Here is a 27,730-nt window from a genome sequence, read left to right as displayed (position 1 = left end):
AGTGCAAAAGAGAAGTACAATGTGATTACATCCATTGAGCCTGGGCTTTCCTAATTTACGTCCTGTAGGCCTTGATCTGTCTGCATAAGTGGCTCTGTTCTGGGGCATTGGGCTGGCCCGGAATGTGCGCTTCAGGCGGTGCTTGAGGGATTTGAGGGAGGAGTGAACCACTTGGGAGTAGGGCCTAGTCTGTGAAAAGCAGATCTGGTCAGGGTGAGAGGGATGAGGTCATTGGAGAGCCATCGGTCAAAGAAGGTCGATAGATGGCGGTCCTCCTTCGGGGATTGAGATTTGGGAGGGAGGATAGAAGGGAGCCAGCCAGGGTGGGGTTTATTATGACCTTGTTCCAAAGAGGTATAAGGGAGGAAAGGATGGGGCTGGTGAGAAGGGGGTGGGGGTAATGGGGGTGTAGACGGCAGTGGGGGTAATGGGGGTGGCGGTCATGAAGGAGAAGAAGATGGCAGAGTGATCAGTCCAAATGGGTGGACGGGGATGCAGACTGGTGATCAAGTCGGTAGAACTGAATAATGAGTCAAGTTTGGGTCCTGCTATGTGAGTGGGGTTAGATATCAGTTGGGTAATGTTGAGGGTTTTTCATGTTGTCAATGAGTCAACGAGCCATAGGGTTAGAAGGGACATCAAACCAGATGTTGAAATCCCCTAGCATAGTGAGGGAGGGGTGAGAAATCAGAATGGCTGCTAGAGAGTCACAGAGTCTGCGAAGTTTCCATTGTAGCCTGGAGGTCTGTAAAGGAGTAAGAAGCTGTGGGTGATGGGAGTGAGTTGGAATTTCACAAGCAATGATTCACTGTCAGCCCTGCAGGGTTGATTCTCAGAGTGTAAGACTGTGAGGTGTTCGTGGATGATGGCTAATCCCCCAGCTCTGCTGGATCTGTTGTGCACGATCTGGGAGTAGCCGGAGGGGAAAGGCTTGTGTGCGACGGGTTTGAAGTCGTCAGAGAACCAAGGTTCAGTGATAAAGAGGATGTCTGGGATTTCAGAGGCGATTAAGTCTAAAATGATTCATTTGTTTCTGCCCACAGATCTGACGTCTAATAGTATAAATATTTGTATGCACGATTCAACAATAGCTAGGTCAAAAAAGGAATGCGTGAAACTCAGTGCGTTCTTTTATGAACTCATGCGCGCTATAAAAGATACATTATTATTTCAAAATGACATCCATACATGTTGGCCATCGATCAACAATTCTAGGTCCCAATACAAATTAGCAAGTTGTAGATCGTCAGACTGGGAACTACATCCTTGCGACCTACATGGACCATCCGCAATGAAAGTGGACAATGTTATACTACGCGCAGACGCTCAATGGAAACACACTTGTAGCCTTGAAGATGAAATAACCATGACACATGAGCCAAAGGCATCCAGGGCATCAGGCGAGATAGCCTCTGCAGCGCTCTGTCGAAGAAATCTTCTGAATGATGGGGTTACATCTTACATCAAGAATACAAAGCCGCTAGCAACGTGGAAGTCTCCCCCCCCCCCCCCAAGTTGGACACAAAGCCAAACTGTGCCTATTTATAAAGAAAGGGCAGCGTTAGTCAGCGAACTGTCGACCAGCAATGTTAGACGCATCTGCTAGACTACGGTCTACAATTTGGATTAAATAATTAAATTAATGGATACATTAATCTAGCATTAATAGTGCAAACCAAGAGATAGTTTTACGGTAGAGTTTATGACTTTCAAATCGTCCACAGCGTCACTGAAACAGAGGTATGCAGTCGATGTCAAGGAATTGCGTTGCTGACTCAAAAAAGTCTCCGGCAGCCAACCATAGGGCAGAGCTTAGGCATTTCTGATCACCAGGTACTGTCTTGGAGAGCGGTATTTATAGCATGCGCAGCATATCATTACCATTTACACAAAGGGCAGCTTGTTCCAGCACAGAGCGTTTCCTTGAAGATGTCAATCCACCATCATCGCCCACTTATGCACAGGCTGGAGCAGACTTCTGGACTGGAGAGATGAGATCTTTCCAAACCTAAAAATGGACTGGGAGCACTTCCCATAGTTTCTTAAGTTATACGATATATGTACAGCATGATGACCTATGCCACAGGTGACGTCTTTGGGCTAACGAGGCATAATTAAAAGGCAATACTGGGGCCGCATCTCATGCCTGCTACGTGCGAAATACTGCTAATCTAGAATATAAAAATGCAATGAAATTACAAAGCATTCCTAGTATTGCTTCTTCAGCAGGGAATGTCCATTAAATACGTTATTTCGGTAAAATTTAATCATACACAATTTAAACATATACAAATTCATCCATCGCAACCAGAGAAGAATAAAATATCAATACAGAATAAAAAAAATAAAATAATGGCCTACAATATAAACTTCATTTAAAAACAATAACCCCCCGCAACAAAAAAAAATCTCACATGAAATGAATTACATGCCTTAAATGTAATTCAAAAAGTAGTGTGTAAAATTTCTGCGATGCCCATGCAGTATGAGGATCACTTGAAAACCGAAGATAAGCAGTGACAAAACCAACAGTTTTGGCTTTCCTGTAGGCACAGGATAGGCATTCACCAGGCACTGCCATGAAGGCATTCGCCAGACACTGGCATAAAGGTATTACCTGGCCATAAAATGGAAACAGCAGGAAAATGGTGCGATTACCCATGCCTGGCAAATGTCGGATACCTATACACAAGCAAAAATTGCTGGCTTTATCAAAAGTTGTTTTAACAAAAGTTCAGTGCAAGAACAGATCAAATATCTGGAGGTTTTACACTTTAAGACATTTTATTACAGCAGTAGTGCATTAACAGCTGCAATTAAGTTATTTACTCCCAAGTCTACAGTTTAGAAAGAACACTTGCATGCCAAATTTGGACGTTACTGCTTGATAAAGCTCAAAGCTCCCTGGAATATATGCTTTGGACAGGGAGTGGGTGGGAATCGCCATAGGGATTAGTAGGAGCGATGCAAGGTCAGTCGATGAAAGGGTAAACAACTTAACACCCACAAGGTGTGTTGCCCTCCTCACATGCCATCTAACGGCTAGCTGTACTCCAATGTTATATTCTCAGTTTATACCCAATAGCCACAATTAAAAAGAGCTGCGTCATTCTCCCTTAAGAGTGACCACATACAATGTACAACTTGCCTGGAGTACCAGGAACTCCTGCATTCTTACATGTTTAGAATACAAAGCAGACAAAAAAGTAAAGCATAGTCAGCCCCAGGACTTAACAGTACGTTAAAGTCGAACCAATAATACGATATCAACCAAGCAGATTATTTCAGCCACACCTTCCCACATTGAAACAGGTTGCATTCATCAGTTGTTCAACTCAAAGAAGCCTTCAAAAAATTCAATGATCTCACTCCGAGCCCTTGCAGTGTTTATAAACACGGCAAGGATTGAGGAATGGCATGAAAAATGTTAACAACTGGCTACACCGGAAAGGTTGACCAAGAAAGTGCGGTGAATCTATAGGCGCACCCTGGCCCTATAGCCGCCCATATTTTAAATGTGGAAAACAAAATTCCCTGAAGGCGTAACGCCCGACAAAGGACCAATTGCCAGAGATGTCACTTGTCAGCTCAAGGTATAGACAGAAGGCTGAAGACTTAAAGGTTTACACAAACCCCATTTATTCTAATAAGAACACAAGCTTGGAGTGAAGGTAGAACAAACCGTTGATATTTTCTCCTTTATAAGCAGTGAGTGTTTACAGGAAATGTATCCAACGAGAGTAATGACAAAGGAAATCAAGCTATAGTCGAACCGTGGTTCTGCAGTCCAAAATTTCCGATTCACAATAGGTCATAGTCCAGATCGAAACATGTCAAAATCCAAAACATCCTGCAAAAAAAGAAATCACTCCGTTCTTTAAGGTTCATAAGTGCTGGTATCCCAGGATCTATTTTTAGTCTCATCCGACGGCCCTAGGGCACGGTTCTTGATCCTTGTAAACAGTGGGCCTGTGGGTTGCGGGGTGAAGGGTTCGGGGGGTGGGTGGGTCGCGAGGTGGGAATGGAAAGAACTTCTAGATTACTGTTTATTTCTTGCATGTGTCTCTCAGGTTGTCAGGTTGCAGACCCTGAAGCCAACCCACAGACAATCTGTATTGGCTACTGGCTCCAGTCAACCACAAGCTGTTCTGGTTGGGCTTCATAGAGCATTCAAGATGAAGAGTTTGACCAACTCTCAAAGGTTCTCGGGGGCGGGGTTGGGGGGTTCTGAGCGGGTGCGAGCCCTGTGGTTCTGGATGCGCTCCACTAGTCTCGCCTCTCAGAATCCCTACCAGCTGCAGGCTCATTTGACTAGAACAATGCAGTTCTCTTACTCTGGAATCGGCTTCCTTTCTCTGGTTTCAACCATCCCTGGACACACTTTTTCCTCCTTGTCTTGTTAACTTTCACCTACGTGTAGCATCCACTCCAATGACAGGTAAAGCAGTAGCCTACTCCGAACTTCCCCCACATTCTACCATGCACCGCACACTCCACATTCCAACACTCACACACTCAACATTCACACAGAACCATAAGGCAAAAGACACTACACATCCCCCTACCCCAACCTAAAAACAGAAAGTAGTAAAACTATAAGAAAGAACCAAGATACAAAGCAGAACAAACATCTTTGTAAGAGTGTTCCCCACACTCTAAAAAGGAAACCAACTCTTAGTAACTCTTGGTGTCAATACAAGAAATAGTCTGTTGACCACACCCCAGACTACCCTTTTCTTCCTCCACAAACACCCCCTTGACTTGTGGTATTGACTGGACTTGTAACTCCTACTCTCAAATTTATAATAGTTTCCTCCTTCCTCCCGTTTTCCTCCACATCGAACAGTCCATTACCATTCCGCTCCACATCGCCAAGACCTTCAAGAATCATACTCATACCTTCCCACCTCCACCTGCTCACACAATCCATGGTCCAAATTGAGCCATCCTGCACCCTGACAGCATTGTGAAAGACCTTGACTCTCAGGCTTGGAATACTTTGATTCTCCCTTCCTCACCAATCTTCCCTTGTTCATCCTCACCAAATCTCCGGGCGCCACATGTCCCTGCACAGGACGATTCAACACATCTTTCCTCACATCAGCATTGTGCACAACTCTATCTTTCCTTCCATTCACCCGCCCAGGATTCAAGGCAGTGATTGGCTCCCGGCCTCTCATGAACAAAAACAGGGACTTCCTCAAGTCAGCCGAACAGACGTCCTACTACGCCACAATCTTTCTTCAATAGCCCTTTCTACTGACATGTTCCCGACTGTCTGCTCAAGGGTCTCAATGATCACTATCACATCTTTCGACTAGCCCATTTGTTTGTGGGTGATAATTAGCCGATAATCTCCTTTCAGTGCCAACAGACTTGGCGTACTTCGCCATCTCACTACCCCTGAACTGCACACCGTTATCACTAATGATAGGTTTTCGGTAACTCTCCCTTCTGAGCAGATATTCCAAAAATGTTATGACATCAGACATAACATTCCATACCATTTTGATCTCAAGGCATTTAGAACAATAAGCCAACACGACAATCAAAAATCTTTTTTCCCTACCCAGATTACCATATGGTCCCACAATGGCAATTCCAATCTGTTCCCATGGTTCCTTTGGTCTGCGCATAGTCACCGGCTCAGATTTACCGACCCTACAGCGCTTATCAGAGTTTTGACCAGGCCAACATCTCAAATATCTTTCAACTTTACGATCCAACCAGGCCACCAATATTTAGACCGCTCATTCTGCTTGGTGCCCGTTGAACCTGGGTGTCCCTGATGCACCCTCTCAATTAATCCTTAAGACTTTGGAGTGGAATCAACTTGTCCCCTGTAGCAACAAATCATCTTCAATGGAACACTCATCCCTAACTTCCCAAAACTGGAGACAATCCTCATCCAACACGCCTTTATGTGGCTAGCCTCTCACTGTGTGCTCCATTACCTTGCAGAGCACCACATTATTCTGCAACTCCTGAATCCACTTTTCACTTGGGACCACATCCAAAACTACTGCAACAACCTCCACTTCCTCACCTTACCCCTCTCTGTCCAAAGTCAAGGGCAACCTAGAAAAAAAATCAGCGACCTTATTCCCATTTCCTGGCACATACTTGACTTCAAAATGGTAATCCTGTAGCCCCAAACTCAGCCTCAAGTCTGGGCGTCGCCTTACACATCCCCTGCACTGACAGGACTTCAATGAGAGGCTTGTGATCAGTACAAACTGTGAACTTACTCCCCCACACATACTTCCTGAAATAGTTTATAGTCCAAACACAAGCTCTCTCTCAATTACTGAGTATCTACTTTCCACATCAGTTATTGCCCTGCATGCATGACATGATCCTTTCACGTCCATCCTCCATCACCTGTGATAACACTGCCCCTAATCCAATACCACTCACATCCATGGTTAACTTGGTTTTGTTTCCAATCATCACACATCCTTAGAGATTCATACACTCAAATAAACTGTTCTTTATACACTCAGCGGATCTCTTGCATTCTTAATGCACAGTCTTAATGTAATTTTTCCAATATTCTCTCCACTCTGGCCACAACACATTTGGCTGACCAGGGTTCGGTAGAAAACTTTCCGGTGGATGTACCATGCCTTGCATTTTGTGCTTTAATCTTGCTCAATGGCTATATTTTGACCATAACAAAATGTTATACTCATATTTACACTTGCGGTAATGTGTTTGGATATGTATTCCAAGGCACACTTTCTTTCCTCTCATTCCCTTTAACATTTTTGTTTTGAGATTTTGTTTTTTCTTCTCCAACTGCGAAGAATGGATGGAGATCAACGTCCAGGCCCTGTTTCACTTAATCCTAACCAAAATGGCGGCACGCTATATGACATTCAAGGGTGCTTTCCTCCAACCCTGTCAACGTTGTTGTTTGCAAGCTCGTGCTGGGGGCCTCAGTTAGGTTTTCTGGAAATAATCTGATATACAATACATTGCTGCAGTACCTTATAAGCTGTGACTGGCTGTGGGTACGTTGCGATTTACTGTTTTTTAAAAAATGTTCATACCAGCTCGGATAATCAGCATTGAGCCAACCTGGAGGAAGCTCCGACTCGAAGATACAGCCTGCCTGCTGCACAGGTTTTCTACTGGCTGTTGGTATCCTCGCCGCCAATTGTAGCATCCACTCAAATGACACGGAAACCGGCATTAAGTAGGTGTAAAAGGCCTCTATTATTTGACCAATGGCCACACGCTTTCTCCGACATCCACAACAACCTACTCCGAACCTCCCCCACATTCTGCCACACACCGCACATGCAACACCCACACACTCAACATTCATCTGACCATTCACACGGAACCACAAGACAAAAGACACTACACTACCCTTATGTTCTTTCCCTCCACCAACTCCTTTACGGTTTCCTCAACCTTCCTACACACTCTGATATTTCCCTCGTTTGAGGCCTTCATCTCCCTACTCCCTCCACTCTGCCGTCTTCTCCAATGCCTTCATTTTTCTGGTCCTTCCACCTACCTCCACTTTGCACGCTCGCTCCACTGCTTTCCCATGCTGCTCCCTCGATTCCAAACTCAACACTCTGGCTCAGCTCCTGTCCCTTGTTGTAGTCCTGCCCTGTTGTTACATGGGTTTTCTTGGCTACATCTGGGTTCTATCACTGATCTGGCCATTAGACTGTTTGTTCGCCACCAGGGTCGGACTGGGACAAGAAATAGGCCCGGACACTGAAAAAAAAGTGGCCCACCCCTCGCCTCACAAAAGTGGCCCACCCCTCGCCTCAAAAAAAGTGGCCCTCAAACCATCATCTGTGAATCGTGTCAATTCACGACTTTACAGAAAATGCTACTTATGGAGCGTTCATGAGTTTCCCACATTACATCACAGCTCATAAAATATCGTAACTTTGCATACAAGAATGGATCACGATATGTATCATTAATATCTGTGTGTATAGTTCCATATTGTCAAATTACTGTGAATGCAAGCAGACGTCCAAGGCCAAATGATAATATGTTATTGTATAGCACTTACGATTAAGCTCTTTTTTATAGAACAAATTTGCATACAATATCACCCAACCTGTGTTGGTACTCATTTATCGACCTAAGAAGGATGAAAGGCTGAGATGGCCTTGCTGGGATTCACACCTGCAGATCTCACACACACCGCAGTAGCGAGCGCTCAACCCACTGAGCTATCATATCGGATATAGTAAAATGAGCAATTATTATTTGGTGGATACCATTAAACTGGTAACTGAGATTTAACGGCAGACCAGTTAAGTAGTTAAGTTCATCTGCAGGTCTGGTGCAAATATGGCTGCATTTCGAGCCTGCGTGCATCTACTTTTCAGGCTTCAGATCAGAGGTTGGCAAAATAGGCAAAGCAACACACTCACAGTACATCCCATACTCTGATCACTCATTACCTCATACATGCAAACAAACATCCTGAACAGCATGCCAGATATGGGAAAAATAGACACATTGCAACAAAGCATTCATTCATTGTGGACAAATGAAGACTAGTCAATGGCCACTTGATGTGCTATTGTCAAATATTTCTCATGTAGTCCGTACGGTGTATTACTACTGTAAGTCATCAGTTATCATTTACATTTGCTAAAATATTATGGAAAATGCATGTTTTTTGCAAAAATGTGAGCCGTTTTTCGAAGGAATGTTTCTTGCTTGGGCCCATTTATACTGGAGCGTGTTAACTAATCACAAGAGAGAGATACCACATACATGAAGATCTGTTGAACACATGTGCCCTCATTGATGCATTTAGCAACACCTCTCTGCGGCTTGTCGGTTTAGTGTTAAGTGGATGTAAAGACCAGGAAACTGGAGCTCGCCTATGTAAGCAACAGGAAGGAGAAAGGATGAGAACTCAGGAGCCAATAAATCACGCTTTTTATGGGTGACCCACTGACCGACCACCCTGTGCGAGCGAACAAACACCGAAGAAGGCAGAGCTGCCAGGGTGTTGCAAAAAATAACAATGTAGGGCACCTTCGAACACATCCAACCCCCAGTGAAGGATGTAAGGAGGAGTGTCTCCTAATGTTACACTTGGACTAGAGCGCAGGTCCCTTCCCTCCACCCAACATGCCGCCTTTGTGCTGCGGTGCACATCCATCCCGTCGAACAACAAACATGAATGACCGTGGTGGCCCTTTCAGTGTTGGCCTTTTATGGGACAGGCCGGACAGCCAATGACCCAAAGCATTTTCTAGAAATGAGTTCACACTCACAGCCTCTGAAAACATCTTTTTTGGCAGGCAAATGTTGCTGCGTGCTTTCCAAGTGCGGCAAAATCTTTACCTCAAACCACTTTGACGAATCTAGCCCCAGCTGCATTACATGGACTGGTAACAAATCAAATATCATACTTGAAATGCTTACATTTGGAGCACAGCATTTCTTAGCTGTTAAATATGCATGCATGGCAAGCACTTATTGTCATGTGGAAATCAAGAGCTGCACACATCCCCAAACTTAGTCATTGTGGACGGGGAGTACCCTCCTCTGGCAGCACATTGTCATCACACAAGCAAGACTGGAATGGTTACTAGTATGATCTCACCTCCTCTCAGCAGGGCCGTCTGCATCTCTCTCCGCTGCCAGTAGCAGCAGGCAGGCAGCCTGTGGCGCGGGCCTGTGGGGTGGTGGTGTTGGGCTGTGGGGTTGATGGGTCCCTCACCTCTGTGCCGGCAGGCTGGCCTGGGTGGCTGGTTGCTGGCCGAGTGCAGCTCTGTGCTCTCCTGGGCTGACTGGGGGCGGTGGCCCACCCCAGACCATCCCTGAACACCGTACATGCACCCAAGCCACCGGAGGAGAGAGCCAGGAGCACCAGGCACACCAGCGGGATCCTGAGAGCTGCCATTCTCGGGCTCCTAGAGAGAAACGTCCATGAACTTCATGAAGGGGTGAGCAGGGAGAGGTGACTGGCGCTGCCTTCTCCGCCCCCACTACTCCGAGTTTGGGTTGTGCGCTCTGTACCTGGACCATAAAGGCAGCACCGGGGCGGCGAGGTGATGTCACGAGAGGGGAACGCGCGCCTTTTCAATGAAGCCCCCGCTTCCTCCACCACCCCATCTGCCCAGCTAGAAAGGGACTTCCCTCCTCTCAGAGGAGAGTGTCACCAGTCTGTGCCCAGCGTGTCCTGCGGGGCCAGTGCATGGCAGGAGCCCAAGGGTGGGACCTCCCCAAACTCCCTAAGATGCCGTGCAGGCAATTTTTCAAAAATGATATGCCCCCCACGCAATACGTTGCAGCCTGGCTCCAGTGTAATACAAAACACTGGGAGGGAGCAGGCCGGGCTGAGGCAGCTCCGCCCAGCATTGCCGCTCCCTCCCAGTGTTTTGTAACACTGACTGCTGCTGGCGCCAGGGTGTCGCGGCCGGGCCGTGGCAGTTGGCCGCCGGCCCGCCGCATTGATCAAAGAAAGGTAACACTTCAGCGTTACCTTTCTCTGCATCTGCGGCGGGCTGGCGGCGGCGGGCGCAGGGCTGCAATTGCAAAGGATCTGTAAGTTGCTTACTTACAAATCCTTTGCAACTTTCATCCATCCGTCCGGCGAGGCCGAGGCCCTGGAGGCTGGTTCCTGAAGTGTGAAGGCTTCACAATGAAGCCCATGCCTGGGCCGAAACCGGCCCACATGGTCTTCAGGAACCGGTCCCCAGGTCTCCAGCCATGATTTTGCATCGGCCACGGGCCGATGGGCCGACGACCCAATCCGACCCTATTCGCCACATGTCCTGCCTGTTGCCCATATCTAAATCACTTGTGTTAGAATTACTGCTCACTGGTCCATGTGCTGAGGATTGAAACGTGGGACCCACCATCTTGAAATCTGGTGGGCTTTTCGTGGCAGTAGATTTCTGCCAAGTCTTCCACAAATGAGCGGTTGTGTCACTTCCCCTGTATAGCAGCCTATGCTAGTCTGTGGCGTCTGTGTGGTGGACAGTGAGTCTGCAAACAGGTGAGCGGGCAAGCATGTCGACTGCAGACCGCACCTCATATCGCGTTTCCAAAGAGGAAAGCTGTGACTACCATTTCTGCTTGCAGACTGCAGGCGTTCGGACCTGCTTGAATTTATGTCTAAAGGCAACTTGCTGTCAAGGGCTTTAATGGTAAGGTTGGCGGTCAAGGGATTGGTCCTGGGGGATTCCCTGAGCACCTCCATTGAGGGTGGGGGCGGGGGTCGGATCAAAAGGGGAGACCTTCCGGGGCCCTCATGGTCCAGCTCCTTTCACTTCCCTGCCTAATCAAAGGAACTCCATCGCAATTTAGATAACCATGCTTTTAGAGTAGTGGTCCTATGCTATGCTGATGCAAATTTGGATCTTTCATTATCATAACATTGCTAGAGCTCCCCTGCATCAGTAGTGGCGTACTGTGTATGGTGTTATCCAGCAGACTCATTTCAAAATGAGGCGCTGCCATGAATACATCATGCCATTAGTCAAGTCACAAAAGCAATAAAACCGCTAAGTAGAGTAAAATGTAAGTCAAAGTTAAATCGCGAAATGTATAACCAATGTTCAAAATTATAGGCAGCGTGAAGGATGTTAACAGTCACATGGCTTTTAATCAAAATTTGTAATCCGGTTTTACAGCATTGTATTTGGGTGGACAATTCTGGGTATGTCTTCTACTGGCAGCTTGCAATGGCAACCTGCCAGAGAGGAAATGTCTAATATTGGCTTATTAGATATTTTGGTTGACTTTAGTTTCTTTTGCCTAAAGTGGCTGTGGAATTCTCAGGGACTTCGTTTTATTACAATGGGTGAATAGTGTCACACCATTATGCCCCCATTTAATGTATTTATCCAAGATGGGTAGGAGGTTCTCGCATATGCCACTCTTAATACTTTGCGCTCTATCGCTGAGGAACAGGGTTATGTTGCACCATAATGGATGGCAATGGGATACGGCACAGCGTCAGGAGGATCCTAATAATGCATCTGGGGCCGTCAGAAAAAGTGGAGGTGAGTGCTTACCTTTAGAATATGGTGGCACTTTGAATAGAGCCACGATCTGTAAAAGGAACCAAATAACATTGTATTTACTTGAAACTTTTAAATATATTTTTAACTAAAATCATATCTTTAGAATTGGATAGTTCTAGCGCAGAAATTAATATAAAATAATGCAGGATGGCAACAAAACTGTACAAGTAACTTCATTTATCCATGCCACAACACTGAACTTTGAGGTGTAGATCAGGGTGTTGCATGTTACTTTAAGCATCACTGGAATGTGCAACAGTCAAAACTGTTTCCAGGACCATAAACAATCACCAGGTGTACGCAGTAGGTCTTGAAATTAAATACCTGGTAAGACGATGTGCCCCTCGATACCCTCCTTCTATAACTCTGGTTGTGCTTTTGGTTGGAGCGCCAGCTCGTCTGCCAGTCCCACTCACAACGAGATGATAAAGTCTGGCTCCGCTCCCTGCAAAGCAAAACCCAAGGTAAAAAAAGCAGTAATTTCATGAAAGCTAGTCCTGCAATACTAATGCACACCTAAAATGATACATGCAATGGCTTGTTGCACCTTCTGGCACACCAAGAGGGCCTACCGAAAGATCCAGTGAGATCAAAGAATTCAGAGTCCATCTACATGCATTGGTAACTAGGATATTGTATAATGAAATGGGGCTTCCATGTGAAAAGAAGCAGATTGTCTCTTTACTAATAGCTCAGTCTACATGCACAGAAGACTGAAGCGATGCACACTACAGGGTAATGATGCACATAACATTACAGCGGTTCAAGACAAATGGCACTGTCGGCATGGTAGAAAATCCATTGCTCTCCATCGTATTCACTTCAATAAAATGTGTCTGCACAACATATCACATAATTAATAAGGGTATTGAGTAAATAAGGGGGGGAAGCTATACGATAGAGGACTCATTCTTTAAAGCAGACAATGCACCCAACATAATCTATTGTTTTTCCCTATGTCTTCGAATGGATTGCACTAGATGGCTAGAAACAGCCAACTGGGAATTCTCTCGTCTGTGAATGATGAACATGTGGAAGTGGTCTGATAATGGAGTTCCTCTTCTCTGCTATGCCAACAAAGTATGTGCTCGTAATTGCTTGCAAAGAATGCAGGGACGGTGGGCTGTAGATGAACATTGACATGACAGTGTGAACTAGGTAAATCTCCCTGAAAAGGCTGCAGAGGAAACTCCTCGAACTTTCTTAGAACCACTGTGGCGTGCATATAGGCCAGCTTGGGTCAGAAGCATGGTTATGCTACTTGCTATGCAATTTAACTATCCTCAACACCCATCTTGATGGGTTTCACTCACCCATCACCATCATCATCATCATCATCATCATCAGCCTACTTGGTATTGATATTCACAGACATCTATAAAGGGTCGATATGTCAACCCTCAGATGTTTGTATGCATCGTCAATGTCGGTTCCAAAATAATGTGAACCAGTTGAGCCCTTTTGGAAAGAGATCCAGGCACCTACTCAAAAGATCTTAATCCAAAAATGTCACAGCTTTGCTATGGCAATCCAAATCCAGAAATTCACTTACGCAGATGGTCTTCACTCATCAAAATCTAATATTTGGCCTACATTTAGGAACTTGCCCTAAATCCATGATCCAATGCTGGACGTAGGCATTCAAACAGTCGCACCAGATCTTGTTATTGACATGGTCATGAGATTCATAAACAGGGGGAGGGGACTTGAAACAAGTACCAAAACCTGACCCTCCATCCACGTGTCCACCACCATCATAATGCAGTCTCTTTTCCTCAAATGTACCAACTCATTAATCCTTTTAGTTTAACCACCAGATAGTGATAGTGTAAAAGGGGAAAGGAGCCCAATTTACACTGCATGTATGGTGGCTCACCAGATTCACCTCCAGTTTTTGCACTTTCCAAGCCACTACTTGAGGACTGTAGGCCAGCTCCAGGCAGACAGCATTGAGTAGGCTGCTGGTCATGTGCAGTGCCTTCATATCTTGCAATAGTACCAGCCGTGTGGGAGCCAGCCAATCGGCTCCCTGGAATGTTGGGCAGAATCCAGTGATGAACCTCTCACATTCAAACGTAGCTCAATGCATCTCCACTGCAAAGTACTGGCCTGTCCATACAAGCCTCGCCTGCCCCTTTCACTTTCCTTTCGTCCACCTCCACTCACCAACAGCACCCAGGCTTACTTTTTACTGCATATCCTCGCAGACTGTGCAGCCGCCTCCACCTTCCCACCGACATGGGAAGGGACTTGCTCTTGAGCCCCTATCACTTTTGCATCACAGTCATATTTGCTCTAGCAAGCGTTCCCACGGATGAAAAGGTGAATATCTGTGTGCACCCTTTCAAACAGAATGTTTTTTCACGTAGCACTTGAGTATTATACTGGATTGCTAATAGTATTAATGTGTGCCATGGGGGAGCAGAGGGAGAGGCATGCACACAAGTAATGCCCCCAAGCCCGCGTGAAAGCTCCCTCTGTATGCTTTGACCTGCCTGCTCAGGCTAGCAGGACTTTACAAGTGATGTAACCCCTTTGCGGCAGGTGTGATGTAAGACTTCTATTCGCCTGCAGTGGCAGGGAGCATGTCAGTTAAAGGAACATTCCAACTCGAATTTTAGGTGGTTGGAAGCTCCTAGAACTTTCAAGCTTTTTCCACAATTTCTCCGCAAAACAACAGGGTCTTTCTTTTCTATTTCAAGCTCGAAATTACACTAGAAACTGAAAAATGTAAATCAGTTCAAGCACTTCTACGACTACTCATATTCTTGCATGCCCACCACACAATTATGCAAGCCCCTCCCTCCCACCTAACATAGTAGATTTAAATTAACTTCTTTGTGAGGAGAGAGATTGATGATTGGCAAGCTATGTGCCAGGAACAAGCAAAGAAAATTCAGCAACAGTACATGGTATTCCGCAAGGCAAAATTAAAATATGCACTATGGAGTCTGAATAATGCACTACAAATACATACTTCAATGTGATCCCAATTTTGGCAACTTAGATAAATAATGCCCAGCAATTTAAAGGGATTCAGCAAGGATTAGAATAAGTGTTATAACAGGATTTGAGCAGTTGTTTGTTCGACATTTTGCCATTTGAGCCGTTGTCTACATCGCCTTCCACCCAACCTTTTGCATGTACACTGCTTTCAAAAGAGAACTATACTGCGTTCAATACAGCTATTTTAAAGGAACTAGAACACATGGTAGAAATGTACTGGCAAAATAAGCATCATTCAGTCTGTAGGGGTGCTAGCACAGCAGAGTGTGCATCAACCAAAGGATAAAGCAACACCAATTTATATAAATTAAGAATGAAAAAGTGTGTCATTCCCGACAATAACATGTAAACTACAAGAAAGGTAAACCATGTATGTTAAAATCAACGATATTGTCAAATATACCACAAAGAATTAGAGAAGTTGACAAACTTGGTGGAAAAAAAACAATTTCAAATATGATTTCAGGGGAAGGTCACCAACAATGTTACCGTCTCAAAAGATGGAACATAATAAAAAACATATATAAAAATATTTTTTAAAGAAACTTCCTATGTAAAATATTTGGGATATGAGGCTCAAAGTCAAAAATGTCAAGCACTAGGAGGCATCCATTTTTCCGGGGTGCCCGGGAGATTTAAAAAGAAAGCCACAGCAATCAAACACGTTATGATTGCCGTGCCTTTTGTTTCAAGTCTCCCGAGCCCTGGGAAACTTAAAAAGAAAGTAGCAGCAATTATAAATATAACAGAGGGAGCCCGGGAGTTTAAAAAGAATGTACCAGCAATTATAAATACAATCTTGTTGTATTTATGATTTCTGTGCTTTTCGTTTCAAGTCTCCCAAGCCCGGGAGCTTTAAAAAGAAAGTACCAGCAATTATAAATACAACAGTGTTGTATTTAAAATTGCAGCAGCTTTTGTTTTAAGTCTCCCAGGCTCCACCGAGCCTGGGGGAGCCCAGGAGACTTCAAAAGAAAGTCCAGGCAATTATGAATACTTCGCCAGCCGCTGGCAGAGTATTCATAATTACCGCAACTTTAGGTTTCTAGTTTCCCATGCTCGAGAAACTGGAAAAGAAAGCCACAGCAATTATGAAAACTTTGCCAGTGGCCGGCAAAGTATTTATAATAGCTGTGCCTTTCATTTTACGTTTTCTGTGCTTTCCTGGGCTTGGGGAGCACAGAAAACCTAAAATGAAAGTCAAGGCAATTACTGTGGCAGCCGCCTCTCTTCATGTTAAACTCTGCTTTCTGACAGCAGTAAGCAAAAGCTCCCAGTAGGAGGCTTTTGCTTGATTATTGCCATGAGACCAGAGCTTAACATGAACAGAGGAAGAAGCTGCTTAATTACAAACTGGATGCCACCAGGCCAAAACCTTGAGCCTCATTTCCCGAAACCTTTACATAGGAACTTCCTTTAAAAATATTTTTTTTTAACATATTTTTGATTATGGCCCATCTTTTGAAACAATACCATTTTTGAGTGAACTTCCCCTTTAAGTGATTATTTAGTGTGCCCTGTTGAGATGAATGGCGATTAATGCATATATGAGCGTACACACCAAGATGTCGTACAAGGAGTGGACCATAAGCAGTTGGCTGAATGCTTGCAGTATAGATGTGTGTAATCTATGTCACACATGTAAAGCTTTGTAGATTCGTTTTCCTCATCCAAAGCCAATAAAACGATCAACATTAAGTCTGTTAAAAAGAACACCCATTATTGACATGCAGAAACTAAGATTTGGGGCATCTTCATGAAGGGAGCATATTTTGGCACATAGCATCTGGAAAAGACACATTTTCGAGGAACTTGAACCTACCAGATGCAATCCCTCACAGAAAGTAGAGAAAGGTGATTACCTACTGTCAGGAGCAGAACTTATCCGGGGTTCAAAAGTGGTATTTTCCCACCAGCATCGTGGGGCACCAGTACACCTTGGATTATTTAGCGTCACAATAACAATTGTTCATACTGAGCAGTTCCGCAAAGTAACTGCTCAGTATGAATATTTTTCAAGGTCAATAAAGCGAATGATGTTGCAAACTACTGCAACCTTGTGCAAACCAACAACTCGTGTCTCAAAATGATGCAAAAACACAGCTCCTTTGTTGTAGAATCAAGATATTCGGTCCTCCAGATGTTTTGGCTCAAGTCATGTACCCTTCTTATGCAATATGTCATTTTAAATGTGCCATTACAAATTCAGGACAGCAAGTAGTACTTTTGCAAAGTGGTGTGGGATGGATGCCAGAACCGGCAGAGTACCATAAAACGTAGAGATCTGAAAAATCTAAAGGAGAGGGGACTACATTCCAACAAGGCTTTCACAACTGCTTTTTAGCTTGATAAAAACGCCTTCAAGACCCTGCTTTTCAGTCAACTGCAGTTTACTTTCTGGGGCTTGTAGACTTGTGGTAGGATCCACAAATTCCCAAACGCAAAGCGCTATTAACAAAAGAGCAATGGCTACTACCAGGTGCAGAATGCAAGTAAATGACTGGACTGGAAGTGTATCACACCTGCCAAGAGGCAACCTTATATCCAAGTGCCTGTATGTTGCATTATCAAGAGAAAACCATCAGCTTTAAAGCATTAGCAGGAAACATACAGTTCCATAAAAAGATGAACATGTTTGCTTGTAGGACAGCTTTGTAAAGTTTTGCATTTATCAAATGCAGCTTGCAGCAAGACCTCATTCAAAACGCAGGAGACCAATCGCACAGTAAAACATGATCGTTTCTGGGAGGACTTGGCATTAACACACAAAAGGGTGACCGACGAGGAGCTTGAACTTGCAGTGATTTCATATTAATTGCTGCTTACTGGTAGCTCTGGACTGACAAAACATCACAGTAGGGATACTTTGAAGGATAGCCAAACAGCTCCTCAGATGAGCCATCCGTCACTTGGAACGAAGAATGCTGTCTCCACATCGGAAGCGGTGCAACAACCCCAAACACACCTCCTGAAGCCACACCCTGATGCTGTGGTGTTCCAAAGGGCTCAGATTTGAGTCATGCATTATTTTGCCTTTCGCCCATTTTATTATCTCTTTTTATGGCTTAAATTTTCAATTCTATGTGGCCAATTTTCAATGTTTGTTTTTTTCTGCTACTTTTCGGTTCATATTCATGTCACAATCTGTAGCTGTCGCTGTGGTTGGACATTCCAACTCACTTCATCTTAATTCATCCAAAACGGTAATCTCCCCCCCCCACCACCCATTACCTCCTCTCTTCTGTTCATAATCTTGGTGTCTTTTTTCCTTACGTTACTTCCCCGGTTCATAACTGTGGATTTCAACTCTAAAATATCCATTAAATACAGCCCTTTTACTGTTCAGACTGCCAACATACTTATTTTGGCCTTGATATGTTCGGACTGTTCTCTTTTGCGTGGTCTCCCTGCTACTTTCCTTTCCTCTCGACAATCCATCCTTAAATTTGCTATTCATCTATTCTCATCTGCCTCTGTGTTCACATCTCTCCTCTTGCTTCTCTTCACCTGCATGACTTATTGCTGCCTTCACTTTCACCATCTCTGCTTTGATTTTAAAGTTCATGGTCTGCTGCCTTCCTATCTTCTCATGTTTCTTCAATATTCCATCCCATTCTTTTTGCTCATCCGATCATCTGAGCTATTCCTCATGTGCACCATGTAGTTTTTGCTTTTCTATTAGTCCCGCCTCATTGCGTTCCACTGCCTTGCTACTTTCCACACTTTGCTTAAGACCCATTTACTTTCTTATTATTAATCATACATTTGTTGAAATTTATGTTGTACCCAATTGTACTTTTACTTGTTTTTGTAACCAATTGTTTAACTTTGTACAGAACTTTGATTTAAAAAAACACTTTATGAATTTGAATACACTGTCCTGCGCCTAGAATGGCCGGTATAACCCACTATGGCCTGATAGAAGGCTATTAGTGACATGAACTAGTCTAATTTTGCAGATAAATTAAGCATTGGAACCCCAACATTCTGCATTTGAACAGCAAGAAGTGGATGGCTAGAATTAAGTACAACATAAGATAAGACTCACCTAGTATGCATTTTCATATAAAAGGATTGGCACGGCCCATTTTGAACAGTAGGGTAATTATAATATATTTAACACTTTCATAGCACTGAGATGCAGGTTCATGAAGCTTCGCCATTCACTGAAGCATGTATATAAGGATTAGAGAGAGTGTCTTTTATATATATATATATATATATATATATATATATATTCACTAACAAAAACATTGTTAAAGGGATGTTATGGTTATGTTGCACTAGCAAAAACCTATGAAATTCTAGGAAAAAATGTTACAGGTACATTATGGTTACAGGTAAAACCGAAAAAACCCTGAAATTCCAGTTATGGTAAGCTAAGCAACCATAACTCGTGCCACCAGTGTGCACTGCAAGGACTAACACTCATGACATGAAAGATGCCATCAAAAATCTCATTCATGACATCACTGATGACATCACTTAGTGGTGGTTAGAAAAGCACAGTAGCTGAATGGGTCGCACAGAATAAAGGGCTTCCTGCTGCACGTAATGAAGCTGTGTTTCGCGTTGTTATAAATATTCTTGTATTCCACAATGTATGTTTATCCGTGAATGCTAACCCGGATAGCATAAAGTGTTTGTACTGCATGTGACGACAACTGAAATGAAAGCACAAGGGACCAGTGGGCAGGCTATCGCCCTTCCAACAATTACATAGGGTACTTTCATGTACAGCATTTCCCACATCTGCTGCGGGCAAAAAGAGGGGCACTCCTGTAGGGCAGCAGAGCTGTAAAACAACCTTTGCAAACCATATGTCGCGCTAAAGACCATTACCCGGAAATGGGCATTGTATTGCGCATACTGTACACAGGGAAGGTACTTGGAAGTGCGTGGGAACGGTCCTTATGGGAGCATAACAATGATTGGCGCCTATGTAGGTGAGGGCCACCCAATAGTTCTGTCTCCTGGCACGTCCCCTATAGTATCCAGGCATGTGCTCACCCTTCTGTACCGGACCTTTCCTGCCGTTCCTTCTGTGGCATGTGTGAGAACACCATAATAAATGAAAATGAACTGACAAAGGAAACAAGGTAAATAAAGAACACCTTTCACAGCTCAACAACGGAATTGCCAATGCACGCATGCAGGGCGGGAGGCATAGCAGTGTGGTAAACACTGTAGTTCAATCGGTTACACAGGGGGTCGCTGTACAAAGAGGTGTTTTTTTATGTGTTGCAGAGCATTTGCAATAGAGTCACAGCGCAACACTAACTAAAAAATATCACCACTTTCAAGAAGGGCACCAAGCCAATTTTGATGGGCTGTGCAGAAGTCGGGATGGCTGGCATAGTAAGATGAACGTTATTGCTGGGGAAAAGTATTCATGCTGCGAAACGTCATATTCCCATGGGCGAAGTATGCCATTTGCACATGTCGAACAAAGGCACAAATACACTTCTTTGCAATGTACTGCGCTGTCTGGATTCACAGACCAAATAGAAAATGACGCTGCCACATCGGTGGCTGCATAATGAGATAGAAACCTATGCAAGAGATTGGAAACAAACATGAACTGTGCAAGTGCCTCCTTCACCGCAAACGGCACTGAAGCTCGTGTAACATGCTGTGCAATTTTCCCTGCACAATGAACAATAATATCGGCATTATTGCGTGTCACCAAAGTGTCACACAGAGAAACCAAAATTAAGCACTTCATTGTAGCTACTCCATAGCACTGCACATGATAGATTGCAAAATGAGTAGCCACTGCACAGTGTTTTCCATTCACTTTCAGTCAATGGATGTCGGAATCCCCTAAAACACGCACGCTGTGCCTCGTGAAACACACAGCCATAACCGCACCCTCTGCATTTCTGTCGACAAATACACTGTGTAGCAGTCTGTCCGTACACACCACAACCACAAACTTTATTGCCCAATCCCGTAGCCTCAGCAGGCCCATTTCTATGGCCGTCATCTACAAAAGGGGCGTATGTAACACGTGCCACCCTGCAACTATCGCAATATTTGTGGACTTTTCGTGCTGAGCGCGCGCAGGAGTTGGGGAGGAACTTTCAACCAGGGGAGTGGACGTCATTAGTTGTGGTGGCTCTTAAAAGAACCTCTGTTTTTTAAAAAAAAGATTCTTCCCTAGAAGCACTTTTGTTGCGGTTTTCATACGTAAATGTGTATTTTCAACGGCAGCTCACATTCTTACAATAGTGTCTTCAGCGCAGTGTGCAGATTGTGAAACATTTCACTGCAACTGTGCGACAAAGACATGCCATGTGCCTTCAAAAGGTGTATGTATTGCGAACCAATGTTCTCATTCTCACAGGAGAACATCCGAGCAGCACTCAAGAAGTCACACGTGCTTCTGTTGATGAGACCCCTTCCGCCCTCTGGAAGGTGACAGGAATCCTTGGAATACTTCCACACTATTCTCGTGGGTATATATGAGAAAAGCACCTTGGCAGTAGAAAGAATGAGCTGCACTGCTTTCACTGCAATCTTCAGTTGACGGAACACATGGGAACAAGGCATGTAACCCATTAAGAAGGCTCCAAAGTGCATGATCACAACATGTACAGTTGCCGAAGAGGCCACGCATCGACATTCTACAGTCTGCCAAAACAGCACGCTTCGACACTACACCACAAAGCGTCCACTCCCTCCAAAACGAAATTGCCAGACAATTCTTCTTGGAGAGCACACACGCAGAGATCTTCCACAAAGCCATCACCCACTATGAAAACTGTGCGTCTTGCCATTTTTGCCAGCCGCAGTACACCAAGTAATGGGAAAAGTGACTCCTCGTCCCTATTGGTGCTCTTTCCTGTGACGTACACCCTGAGCACCTGCTTGGCCAAAGGCCATAGTCACATTTCCATTGGCCAGCATGCTGAGAAGCGCAGAATGTGGCATGTGCCTTTCTCCAAGTACCGCGAGGGCCGTGCCCCAGTAAAGCAGGAGGTGTCCTCCTTCCTTGGCGTGCTTTACTGTGACACACACCCTGAGCACCACCTGATGGGACAATCGCTACAGTCCCATTTCCATAGGCCAGCATGGTGAGAAGCGCCGAATACGGTTCCCCAAGTATGTCGAGGGCCGGGCCAGAGTGAAGCAAGAGTCTCTCTTCCTATTGCCGCACACCCTAAGCATCTGATTGGACGATGTCCACAGTTCCATTTTCGTGGCCGCCACCCGCAAAATCCCCGGATGTGGCTTTCGTGCTGCATGCAGGTGTGGGGGAAAAACTTGCACCCATGGTAGGGGGAGTTTGTGGTACCCAGGGTAGGGGGAGTTCGTGGTAAGGGGCGACTCTAAAAGAGCCTGTTTTTTTTGTTTAGATGCTTCTACAGAAACACCTTTTTCTGTTTTTATTAGCATTTGTGTTTTCTTGTGCTCACATTAGTACAGTAAACTCTTCCCCGCATCCTGTAGACTAGCAAACAAAACAGCATTGCCAATGGGTGACAACAAAATGCCATTTTGTTGGAAAAACTCTGCCCTTCCACAACTAATGAGGTCTTTGTTGCAGAAGAACATTCCACCAGTGGACAAAAAAAGTATAAATGCTTCTGTTGATGAGACACCTTCCTGCGTCTGGCTCGGAACAACATACTTGAGCAGTGGGCCATACTCTCCATGGTATTATGGATGAGAAAAGCACCTTGGCGGTGGGAAAAAGCATCCTCACAACATCCAGCAATCTCCTCAGTCTACGGAACAAATCTAAGCAAGCCAGGTAGCCCACATGCATGCTGCCGTAATGCCAGACAACATCTACTACTGGAAAAGTGGTGAGGTCTTTGCAAAGTGCATGCATATCGGTGAAATTGCACGCACACAGAGCGTTGTACGATGCTTCCACGACTTCCAAACCAAAATTGCAGTCAAAGTGTCTTTGCAGGGCATAGTTGTGAAGATCTATTACAAAGGGATCACCTACAGTTAACACAATGCAGTTCGCCATGTCAGCCACCCTCAGTACGCAGAGTATAATGTACAACAGTTTCACCTCCACTTCCTGTTAACCACACCCACACTACCCGATTGGCTAATCCCCACACTGCCATGGTAATTGGGCAAGGTGGTGTAAAGGGCAGATTTTGGGACGTGCGCCTCCGGAAGTAGTGCGAGGGATGCACCCCTGTAAAGCTGGAGCAGTCCTCCTTCCCTTTGCACTATCTTCTCTGCAGCTCTACTTCATTCCGTTACTCGTAACTAGGCACACACTCATGCACCAATCGCATCAAAGCCGCCAGCATCCAACACTGTCACTTCTGTACAACACTTGAAAAGTACAGTTACGCATTTACAGTACAGATGTCGTGCCATTCCAAAATTGTCCACTACAATGAAAGTATGCACAATTTCTCCATCCACATACATCCACATAGGCACCCAGGATGTGGCACGTGTAATCCTGAAAGTACAGTGTAATCCACTACATTTTCGTGATAGTGAGGGGGCTGGGGTAAACAATATCAAACTGGGTAGGGGATTCACTCTTGCATCAAAGATATATAAAGTTGTTTTTTTTTATATGCGTGCAAGCAACTTTTTTGGTATTTTCTCTTTATATGCGTTAGTTTGCCTCTCCTCACGTTTTTACCACATTCTGGTCAATGCTTCTTGCACAGTGTAAAAGAAAGCAGAATTGCCAACGGCCCTCAAATAAATGCCATTTCTATGGAACCACTTCATATTTTGTGACCTCATGATCTCATAGTAGGTGGAGAACATGCAAGCAGTCTGCATAAACTCATGCATAATTCTGTTTATAGCACACCTTCCGACCTCTTGCTGGGGTCAAATTACACCGTCATGGACCCATACTCCTCTTGGTGTTATGCATGAGAAAACGACCTTGGCAGTAGGAAAAATACGCATCACTGCAGTCAGCAACCTCTTCAGGTGACAGATTAATCGTCCACAAGACATGTAACCCAAATGTAGACTTCCATAGTGCACCACGACAAAGTCAACGTTCATGACGGACGCCACATATCTGCAAAGGCGAACCATGCCGCCGAGACTGCAGTCACCATGACAGGCCCAGAAAGCGCCCACTCCTTCCAACCTGAAATTACCAGCAACACCTCTTTGCACATAACGCCCGTGCAGTTGGCGCACAAAGGTATCACCAATGATGAGCACTGTGCGTCTCTCCATTTCAACCACCCTCACGACAAAGTATTGGGACAAAATGGTAACGGCCCTTCCTGTGAACCACGCTCTAAACTCCTAATTGCCTATTTCCCACAATTCCATTTCCCTTTGCGCCCTGCTCATAATGGCAGGATGTGCATGTGCGCTTTCCCATCTAAAGTGAGGGTCACAGCCCAGTTAAGCTCATCCAATACTTCTTCCCTTTGCACAGTCACCTTTTGCAGCACTCCCCCTTTGGGTGCTGTCAAATCTTCAAACACGCATGCAGCAATCACATACAAAACCTCTGCATTGCACACTGTCATTTCTATGCACGACTCCATATTTACCGTTAAAGACTCTCAGTGCACGTTCTGTTTGATTGCAAAGGCCCGCCACCAGGAACCTCTGCTAAAGAATGCACGATTGAAACATCCACAAAGATCCTAAGTTGCTCCCAGCACACCTTTGGCCATGCACACAACATTGCAGCCCTTTCCACACCCACCACAACACTATACATCCAAGCAAGCGACCATGTGGGCACCTAACATTATGCACAAACTTAACATACGTAGCGACACTTCCACCCAACTCCCCCACACCATAAAACTCCCATTCACGAAAACGTGTCACGCAGAATCCACAAACATACCACAGCCTTCACCACCCCTATGCACTGCCATTCACAAAGTAATGTGTCACTGGCAACCTATGCACAACACCTTCACAACATTGTGCCTACTTCAATAAATATGCACACAGGAGAGTAACCAACCACATATAAGCTGCACTTCAACCATACCCACTTCCATACACCCATTACATACACACTGCACCCTGTGGCCACACTACACAACTTCTCACTTCATCTCCTGCCGCACACCAATTACTGCAGCATGTTGCAACTAGCCCCACAACCATGTAATGCACAATACATGCTTTGCAACTCACTTGTGCTGCTGTAGCACGTCGACTATGTGCTCCACATCCATTCTCGATCACCACCCTGTGCCTCATGCACTGTCAAACCTTCATTGCTCCAGTGGGTGTGCTCCTTGCACACATTCCTCGCACCGTAATGCAACCATCCATTTCAGCATGTCACCAACTACCACTATGTACATATGCACCACTGGCACCAGCACTCCTAACCAACCTCCACATCGCAATGGACATGCACAGCGTTACATGCACAGTTACCAAAATGTATAAACATTACACAGTCTCCGGCACCCCTATGCCCTTTCATTCACATACTACTGTTTTACCCACTTCCACTCAGAAAGTATTGTGAAACTGCCAACTTAACCACAAAATGTTTACAGCATTGCCCATACTGCAAGCATTGTGCACACAGCACACTATCCAAGCATATATAAGCTGCCCTTCAACCATACCCTCTACCATACTTGACAGTATGCAAACATTGCACGCAGTGCCCACACTGTGTGACCTTTCACTGCAGCATCTTCAACCACAGCTCACCGGCATGGAGCTATGCAGCAACAAATTGCAACAGATACGATAATGTACAAAGTTAACACTCTGCTGCATCCCTGTGCACTTTTAATCACATACTATGGGCGTATCCACTTCCATTCACAAAGTATTGTGCCCCTGCCAACCTACCCACATTCTGTTTGCAACACTGGCCTATAAATGCTGAAATGTGCTCCACACCCATTCCTTACATGTCACCACCCTCTAACTGATGCACATTCAAAAATGCATTACTGGTGTTGGTGTTCTCAAGGTCTAGGCTCTTGAGTGCATGGCCTTCGGCCATGCAGCCAATAGTCTAGGCCTTGAACACACCCACAGCAACGTAATGCCACCATGCTTGTCACCATGTCAGCAACTATGACAATCCACATACACACCCCTGCCACCAGCACTCTTACCCAACCGGTACACCACCATGGCGCTATGCAGCAACAAATTGCAACAGTTAACGTAACGCCCATGTGGGCAGCTAACATTATGCATAAACATAACATACGTGGGTAGCGGCACTTCACCATAACTACCCCACACCATAAAACACCCATTCACGAAAACAGGTTGCAATGACCAGAATCCACAAACGTGCCACAGCCTCCACCACCCAAACATACCACAGCCTCCAACACCCATACCCACAGCCATTCACAAAGTATTGTGTCACTAACTACAACATTTTCACAACAGTGGGCCTACTTCAACAAATCTGCACACAGCATAAGTCTTGAACACACCCACAGCAACGTAATGCCACCATACATGTCACCATGTCATTAAGTACAACCATCCACATAGACACCACTGCCACCAGCACTCCTACCCAACCTGCGCACCGCCATGCAGCAACAAATTGCAACAGTTAACAGTGTACAAACAAAACACTTTCCTGCACCCCTGTGCACTTTCATTCATACTATGGGCGTACCCACTTCCATTCACAAAGTACTGTGTCACTGGCAACCTACCCACATTCTGTTCGCAACACTGGCCCTACTGCAACCAATCTGCATGCACCACACGCATACAAGCACCACCCTCTACCGAATGTTGAGTCAAACATGGGTTGCTGCGGTGGGTATGTTGCAGACCTACACTCTTGAGTGCATGCCCTACGGCCTTCGGCCATGCACCCAATAGTCTAATCCTTCCACAGACCCACCGCACCTTCATTCACCCATGCATGCATGCCACAATGTGCCCAACTACTGCATTCCATCCGCAGAGGACAGCCACCTGAGCTCTCACCAAACCGTTGTCATGTGCAATTCACTCCCCTTCTGCAATTGGCCTGCTACCACTCACCTCGAAAAGAGGGCACCGCAAGCAGGTTGTGGCAGAAGCTATGGGGCCATTACGACAGTTGCCTCCAATCACCACACAAAGTACTCACCTACATATGTCACATGAACCACTTCTCACTCCCCCACCCATTCCCTCCCTTATTGAAACCAACACATTGCGTTCAATACATTTTCCAGACTCTTCCGCCGCCGCACTGTCCTCCGATACACCATGGCGGCTTTCCCAAAAAATGTTGATGCACACCACGCTTCCCTCCAGCCAACCACTGGCTGCGTCCAAACTTCTCCGACAGCACACCGTACCGCGAGCCAATGACACTTCTGTCCGCTGAGAGGACCTAGAGATCACACATTTTTTTGGGACGTGCATTTCAGTTCTTTGCAACAAAAATACACGTTGGATTTCCACCAAACACACTAAAGCGCGCTTTCTGACCCAAGCCCCCGCTCCTGCCCCAAATTTGGTGAAAATCCATCCAGCCGTTCGGGCTGTAGCCGTGCGCAAATTTTTTCCCCATTCATTCTATGGGGAAAAAACAAAATTTGGGCCCCCCCTATAAATTTGCCCCCCCCCCCCCCGCATGAAACCTCGCCCAACTTGGCGAAAAAATAGCATTAAGTAAGTCAATGGTGAAGGGCCAATGGCCGTTTTACATTTATTTCCGAATTTATGTAGCGCGGCTATGACCCACTGTTATCTTGGCACTATGGGATCTACTCTTCCCACGACAA

The 27,730-nt window shown here is 45.2% G+C and overlaps 1 protein-coding gene across 4 annotated transcripts in view; it reads right to left on the bottom strand.

The window, feature by feature from the left end:
- LOC138510254 (tight junction protein ZO-2-like) overlaps positions 1-27,730 on the bottom strand; it is a 1,104,514-nt gene that overhangs the window by 904,230 nt on the left and 172,554 nt on the right. For all 4 annotated transcript variants that reach the window (XM_069625778.1, XM_069625777.1, XM_069625773.1 and 1 more), the window contains exon 2: positions 12,351-12,471. Coding sequence is in view for 2 of the 4 variants with exons in the window: in XM_069625773.1 (XP_069481874.1) it covers positions 12,351-12,471 (121 nt within the window). In the remaining 2 variants the exon portion in view is untranslated. The remainder of the gene's footprint in view (positions 1-12,350; positions 12,472-27,730) is intronic.

The sequence above is a fragment of the Ambystoma mexicanum genome, chromosome 6p, assembly GCF_040938575.1.
Source record: "Ambystoma mexicanum isolate Mex_15411 chromosome 6p, UKY_AmexF1_1, whole genome shotgun sequence".
Lineage (NCBI taxonomy): Eukaryota > Metazoa > Chordata > Amphibia > Caudata > Ambystomatidae > Ambystoma > Ambystoma mexicanum.
The sequence above is the reverse complement of the archived record's forward strand: the minus strand, read 5'-3'. Positions and strand labels throughout refer to the sequence as shown.